Below are 7,108 nucleotides of genomic sequence, written 5' to 3' on the forward strand. Positions count from 1 at the left end.
CGCTATGACAATTCCGAGTGGATTTCCTAACGACCTTCAGCTTCTGCAGTGAGAAGCGGTTACTGCTAGTCATGGGGGCAAAGGAGAACCGTTGCCCTCTGGATCTAACCCACAGTGCTTGACAATATTGATAGGTCACGCACACCATCAGTCAGCTCATCAGAGCCACGCCACTTCGAAGCATCACAAGGCGCTGCCTCATCACCCGGGTAAAGGGACGAAGGGAACATCTGGAAAATGGAAATGCAAGTGTCCTGGCTTCAATGGCCCAGGCTACGAGGTGGACGATGGTGAGGCGTTGCTATATGCATACCCTCAAGGGCGCCTTGCAGGCTACAGTCGAGAGTGGCATCACCCACCACGCCCTAACAGTCTCCCTCCCCCTCCGGCGGAGGCAGCAACAAATTGGGCAAACCACGCCTTCGTCGCATCCAAAATGGTGGAATTCGAATATGCGAAATCTTGGTCCGTCGATATGTCGTCAGGCCGACTCAGCTGCTGGCGACATCGAGGTTCTACGGGAGAAGACCCATGAGTAGATGCACTCATCCTGAGAACGATGGCGAGCACAGCCGGTCAGTTACGTGATGCGAACGCAGGATGATGCCAGTAGACTGATGCGATGGGCAGCCCTCATTGGTGAGCAGATGCAGAAGGACGGGCAGCATCTGGTCTGTGGTGGAACAGCCCATGGTCGCAGAAACTAGCCTTGCACAGGTTGACCAAATTGCTGAGCAAGCTGTGCATAGCCAGAAGCTCGCTCAGAAGATGGTGGACACAGCCACCAAGCAGGCTCTTATGGCCCATGTGATCTGTGCCACTACGGTGTGCGATTGGGGATTCTAGGTGTCAGACCCTTGCGACCAAGTCCCTCGATGCCGCTAGGAAGGCTGAGTTCGCCAAGGCAATGCAACATCTTGCTGACGAGCCGAAGAAGGCTAGCTTCGCAGTTAGTCCAGGAACGCCATATGATTCTCATGCTGTTATCATAGACTAGAGGTCATGGGCATCACAGCACTGCATTCAGTGGCACCGATAAGACAGAGCAGGACCTTTTCAACGCCTACCAAAAGGCAAGCCGCTGCCTCCACGAGGTTGGTCATCGGCACAGGAGCAGGCACTACGTTTCACGAAAATGCACGAGACGGACAAGTGGCGACATTTCTGGGGCTCTCGAATCAATAAGGCACAGCAGCTCTCTGGAGATCTAAAGTCAAAATCTGATGGTAGCACGCTGCCCGTTAGGGCGAATTCTTGGCAGTGCGTATTCTATAGGATACGTCTTTCTAACGAGACTGGCTGGGGAGCGCCTCTTGCACGATGCTGCCTTGGAGGCTTCCTCGGCTGTTGCCAGCGCTCAGCGTATTGTGAACCAAACAGCTGTGAAAGCTGCTCTAGCTACGAATGTGGGGAAGATGATGGACCGTATTCACCGGATCACTGGACGCCTTAGCTCATAGAACGTCTCCTGGCTCAAGCGTCGCATAGGGCAGCGGTCGCCGAGCACATGGTGACTCGGGCTGAGGCCGAGGCAACTAGAGCGGCGGAGATGGCACGCCAAATGGCCAATAACGCGAAGTCGAGCGGCATCGGTGGTGGCGTGTGCCGACTCTTATCTCGAAGGTACTCCCAGAGTTCTGCCATGCAGGCGGCAGCTGCTCAGATGGCACAGGCCATGGGCTACTCTGTGGCCCCACAGGGGGTGATGGACCGCAGCCATCCCAGCCCATGGCTCCTCAACAGGTACCGAGTCCCTTGACGCCTTTGCAGAGCGTCACCATCCGGGCACATGCAGGCGAGGGACTCAACGACTCGTGAGGTTTCCGCACTACGAAAATATGTTATGAATGAACACAGGTTTTGGTGGAAGCCGTATCGCCAGCATTGGCTCTACGACATCCAGACGCCGCCACCTGTTAAGCACCGCCAGGGACCCATGAGCTTCAGTGAGACGACATCGTGGTACACGTCTTTGGTGGATGGTTTCATAGGTACCAGCAGGGACAGTACGGAGGGATACCCAATCCCAACTCGGATGTGTATGGTCGATGTGTTATGGTGCACTTAGTGGCAACTCTTCAGACACGTCCGTTATGCTACTGTCACCCTCGTGGATGCAAACTTGGCAGTGGCGACTGTAAAAGCGAGGAGTGTTAAGCGGAACATGTGGAACGATTTTCTCACCATGTGATGTGGAACTTCCTATACGTCTTTTTGGAGGAGATTTCCGATTTTTGTTCGCAGTCTTTTTGGGGTTTTCCGTTGGTAAGATAAATCGTATTTGTCGAGCCGAAACCTCGTCCTGGTACGATTCCGTCGAACAACAACAACGCGAGTAACTTCAGGAACCCATTCTGCCCAAGGGTGTGCCAATGGTCAACCGATACATCCCCGAGTTGACATTTGCCGACTAACACGACGCATATAAATGTATGATATACCTTATTAATCCAAAATGTACTGAAGCTGCTATTACAGCATGAATTGCACTACAGAGGTAGGTCAGGGGAAAACCAACCCTGGCGATTCCTCAAGGGGGTACAGCCCAGACACGATCGGGAAAAGTGCCTACCAATTATCCACTCTCGCTGGAATGAGACGGTATATATGAGGATCTACCTATTGTGTTCGAACATACCCGAAAGACTTCCCCCCAACTGACTTCACTGGGCACGCAAAACAACAGTAGGTAAGAGAGCATTAGCGTCAGCTCACTGCTGGCCTCAGTTCGGCAATAGGATACGCTGCTGAGCTGTTAACCGGTACTAGCACTGGCAGCCGCCGTCCTGCTCTGTCAACTTCATAAACGTGCACCCAGGATCCCTCCCGCGTTCGGAATGCAACGCCAACTTGTGGGCCGAAGTCCATTAAGGCTGAGGCTTGTGAGATGATTGTCCCTGAAAATAGCATCTCATAGAGAGGCTTATGAACCAGTTTAGACGACAGTGTATTTCCACTTCAACGAAGGTCCCCTTCCATTAGTCCTCAGCGCGATAACGAATGCGAGTTGGCAAATCATGCCGATAGTACCTTTAGAAACCTTTTCCTTGTACGAACGACCCCAGTGACCGCCTCTAGCGCGAGATGGTGGGTCGACCCACAACGTGGCGGTGGCAGCAACCACCCTCCATTTGTCCATCGACATCAGCGGCCTACTAGGAGCTACTTCAGACGTATCTAACTGACGAGAGAACCTCGCGTTGTGGCAACCGTGGCTGTCTACCCTCCTCTCAATGCGACGCCGTGATGTGACTGGCTGCGGCTCTGACTCCTCACTGGATGAAGACGCTCCCTTTTCCACTGAGACGCTGCAAGCCCTCCGCACTTGGGCGCACCAAGGGGATAGGAACCCTACAACATACTCCCCTTCGTACACGAGCCTTCCCATTACCGGCTTCCTCCATTCCCCTATTTAAAAAAGGCATGAATCGGCCGTCCATCCAGCAGTAGTATATGTGTCGGCAAGCATCCTTTGTCCGCAAAAACCTGTTATGACCTAATCAGCATTCAACGCTAAGCGTGGTAATAACACCGTTTGATATCGTCAGGCAAGGAGTCGTTCTCTTTATGGTCCCGATACTTATCATTGTCAACGAAGTACCTGCGTATGTGAGTCCCTCTGTGCAGTTGTAATACAGTAGTACCCATCCGTTATCGAAGCTGCTATGATGGTGGAGAGGTCGTCACTGGGGCCAGGGTTAGCGTCGCATTTAGGAATGTCGTCGCACATTCTCCTTATGTCATTAGGAATGTCGTTGGCAAGCCCGTGCTGTACTATTAATTTTACCTGTCCCTCCAGTACTTCGATGAGACGCCTCACGGGTTGTTACCTCAGCATTACAAGCACGGAAGTATTTGATGCACTCTCTGGCGCCGTTCCAGTTGGAAGTCTTCTCGCCCAGGCCGAGACAGTTCTGGGCGTAGTCGTGGATCACATTCGCAGCGTTTATGACCACCTTCGGCACCCGCAAATCGATGGCGGGTCTATCTACCATTATTGGCACGAATAGAGTGAGAACAGTGAAGTATACAAGAAAGCAGCAAGTCGCAACGGAGAAGTTTCCAACCAGGCTGCCTCGTCCAGATGTTGCCTATCGCCAAGATAAGACGATGAACACAGCCGACTACGCTGTGCATGCGTAACTAAAGTCCATCCAGTTTACAGGAAACTCAATAGCAAGCATAAGCTCAATCGACTTGACTCAGCACGTTGACCAATAACTAGTAGACAAAGATAAGGTGAGGTCCCTAAGAGTCAGACCGATTGAAACTTGAAAGCTTCAAACCAAAGTACAACTCACAATACAACCAAAAGAAAGTAGCTCCGCAAGTGAGTGCGCCACAAACCAGTGTTTGCACCACTCAACGCAAGTTTCAAGTTGACATATACTTAACGACTGATGGCTGTATCAGATTTCGCCAACTCAGAAATCGCCAAAATGACGCCAAACAGATTCGCGGGCCTAACGACAGAAATTCTAGGTGATACCAGTGTTGGAACAGATTACAACAATGTGGTTAAATACGATACTCTACAACTGATTTGGACTAAGATTTGGTGGATTCTGCAAAATTCAACAGATGTGCAGTAATCTGCGTGTTGTTCTCATTCCGCCAACTTCAGTATTGGCAATAACTGCACATAGACAGGTCCCGCCAAGTTGGTCTTCTGCACAAGAATTGCCAAGTAGGTGATTTTAGGGTTGCGAAATATGGGCCGACCAGCGCGCGCCCTGGCTATCGACTCTCATTTTTATGGGGCACGCATGAGCACATGCCTGTTTTGGTGCCACCAAGTCGGTGGTGTCCAGCACTCCCACATGAACCCGAATGCGTCTACGTCGCGTGGTAGAGGCCACCGTAAGATGACTCGAAATTCGGGCAACCGAAGGCGAAGACCTACCCTTGTTAGCCCTCGTCTGGCACGTATACGGGGGAGGCTTCGCAGAAGGAGACGTCGTCCAGCAGGCAGGCCTCTTCGGGAACGGAGAAGGTCGTATACGATCATGTTCCTTAATATACGACATATATTATATGTGGCTTTTCTTCATCATCTCTCATCATCTAGTATGCCCCGACGTAATGTGCCTTCAAGGAACTATGCATACCTCAGCCTGTCCATCTAATATTGTGACCGGTTATCATGTTGTTTAACAGAAGGTCCCCCGGCTGCAGACCAGGAGGCGGTCTAGTGATGGTTTGATAATGTTAGTTTGTGCTGGTCTTGTCTTTCGAGAACGAGACCCCCTTCTAGCCAGTGTCTCCGAGGGTGAGGTCATACACTAGTCATTGGAGTTTGTACAAGATCATTATATCAAGTCTCAACGTTGGTTCATCTCCATAGATGGTGGTAATGGAGCAGGGGCCAATTCACGCCGTCAATTAATTATTCACGACTCTCAGCATGGCTCGCGACTCGGCTACTTCTCTTAGTCTTCGAGGTCAGTTACTGCTTGCAACGACACTCCACTACTACTATTACTGCTACTTCTTCTTCTTCGTTATCTCCCCACGATGACGATTCTGTGACGAAAATTTCTGTCGCTGATCCTGAATGGTTTAAGGTGAACCCTCAACGAGTAAGCGTATGAGGTGCTACAACTTCTGGACGCGATGAGGTCGTTCTGTTCATCTCGAGTGTGAATTTCAATTGAATCCGAGAGCTTCCACACTGTGAAAGCTCTCGGATTCAATTGGTCTTATTTCCTATCGGTATTTTTGTAGTGAGTCTTTACATTGTGAAGACAATGTGAAGCTCACAATGCCCAGCTAGGACCGGTCAACAGTGTCATGATAAGTTCCGTTTTCTACTGTCTTCCGGTAGGTAGGAAGTTTCGCTTTTGTGTTCTATACTGTGTTGCTTTTCAGGAGAAGTTGAGTCTTGGAGGACCTTATTCTGTTTGAGTTTATTGTTGACAACTCGCTCTCACTCAAGCCCGCCCCCGATAGTCGTGTCGATCGCTCTATTACTAAAACGTCGGGTTCTGTTAATTCATAATCTCGGAAAAGGGTCTCTTTCAGGTCTGATCCTCCATTGGCGAGGCAGCTCACGTTCGGGTATATTATACTGAACTGATCAGTCTGATCAGCTCCAGCGGGCATGCGACATAGTACAAACAACGCTGCCGAGGCCCTGCACGGTGCCCTGAAGTGTTTCATGGGTCATCGCCGTTCACATGAACGATTCTTCATCCATCAACTGAGAAAGCACAACGAGCGGATGCGCATCAAGCTCCGAATGGAGGATGGTGAGCCTTGAATAAGGCGGTGGCCTTTCAAGGCTGAGGGAAGGCGAGTGAGTTAATCTCATTAGTTGGTGTTGTTTTTTTGATGGTAGTGTTGACTCGGAATTCAGAATCCTTGTGTTAATCACATGTCAATAGTCCCCGGAGACAAGGTGTTCGTTTGGTCAAACTTCTCTCTAGACCGCCAAGTTCGTCAGGAGTGTTCGGTCGTCAGTGTTGAGGACGACTGGTATGCCGGAGAGGACGATCCTTACCTGTATCGTCTTCAAGGAGACCGTGATGGTGAGGAGTTGGTAGTTGAAGGCGAAGAAGGCCTCTGTCCGTTAATCGGCAGAAAGCGAGCCTTGTGGGGCTATGCTGAGTGTTGGAGCAATTTCCGAGGTAACACAAGAACTGAGTAGTGTAAAATACACGTTTTAAAGAGGAACAAGAGCTGGTTATTTTCTAGGTTTAGCTGTTCACTACGTTCACGGTGTCTTATGGCAATTGTTGCGCTGTTACCAATAAGGTCGTTTCGGGACGCAACGACTGGTAATGGGGTAACCAGGTAACGGTAACTAGTAACCGGTAACTGGTTGGGGACAACACCTTGGTCACTAGATACACCCCATGGAACTTGTGCTTCTGGAACTTAGAGCTATGTACTGTGGCCGAAGAGTCTCTTTTAAAGGCAACTTTGTCGCCCACCTGAACTCAAGTCACCAGCACTAGGATACTATCCTGTTAGGACAACCTACCTGAAACACCTCTTCAGGCTCCATATCCTCTCTATGATCCAGCGCTCGCTTTCCTGCCACCTGCTTGATGTATTGTGACCCAATTTGTTGAACCTCCTTCAAGTGCTGCCGCAGTCTCTCCAAATA

General features: G+C 50.4%; 3 protein-coding genes across 3 annotated transcripts in view; 2 read left to right on the forward strand and 1 right to left on the reverse strand.

Moving 5' to 3' along the window:
* Pmar_PMAR022748 (hypothetical protein) overlaps window positions 1–997 on the forward strand; it is a gene marked incomplete at both ends in the record, with an annotated part of 2,240 nt that extends 1,243 nt beyond the window's left edge. Inside the window, 4 exons of the mRNA XM_002767199.1 lie at window positions 486–535; window positions 581–671; window positions 718–807; window positions 854–997. Coding sequence (XP_002767245.1) covers window positions 486–535; window positions 581–671; window positions 718–807; window positions 854–997 — 375 coding nt within the window. The remainder of the gene's footprint in view (window positions 1–485; window positions 536–580; window positions 672–717; window positions 808–853) is intronic.
* Window positions 998–1,135: 138 nt separating this feature from the next.
* On the forward strand, window positions 1,136–1,759 carry Pmar_PMAR022749 (hypothetical protein; the record flags this gene model as incomplete). Its single annotated transcript, XM_002767200.1, has 3 exons — window positions 1,136–1,226; window positions 1,276–1,406; window positions 1,454–1,759. 3 exons carry the CDS (start codon window positions 1,136–1,138, stop codon window positions 1,757–1,759), a joined length of 528 nt encoding a protein of 175 aa, XP_002767246.1.
* Window positions 1,760–2,689: 930 nt separating this feature from the next.
* Pmar_PMAR022750 (hypothetical protein) lies at window positions 2,690–4,029 on the reverse strand. Its single transcript, XM_002767201.1, has 7 exons — window positions 3,831–4,029; window positions 3,645–3,787; window positions 3,533–3,601; window positions 3,392–3,486; window positions 3,224–3,351; window positions 3,031–3,181; window positions 2,690–2,897 (listed from the first exon to the last, which is right to left on the reverse strand). The coding sequence occupies exons 1-7, from the start codon at window positions 3,993–3,995 to the stop codon at window positions 2,707–2,709; spliced, it is 942 nt and encodes a 313-aa protein (XP_002767247.1). The 5' UTR covers window positions 3,996–4,029; the 3' UTR covers window positions 2,690–2,706.
* Between the last annotated feature and the right edge of the window lie 3,079 nt (window positions 4,030–7,108).

This window comes from Perkinsus marinus, assembly GCF_000006405.1.
Source record: "Perkinsus marinus ATCC 50983 genomic scaffold scf_1104296970874, whole genome shotgun sequence".
In the NCBI taxonomy this organism is placed as follows: Eukaryota; Perkinsozoa; order Perkinsida; family Perkinsidae; genus Perkinsus; species Perkinsus marinus.

Coding starts and splice junctions, on each gene's coding strand:
- Pmar_PMAR022750 (XM_002767201.1), bottom strand. CDS start 3,995: ATGGTAGATAGACCCGCCATCGATTTGCGGGTGCCGAAGGTGGTCATA. Junction 3,602..3,644: donor GCAGCTTCGATAACGGATGG/GTACTACTGTAT, acceptor TCACATACGCAG/GTACTTCGTTGACAATGATA. Junction 3,352..3,391: donor TAGGGGAATGGAGGAAGCCG/GTAATGGGAAGG, acceptor AGTATGTTGTAG/GGTTCCTATCCCCTTGGTGC.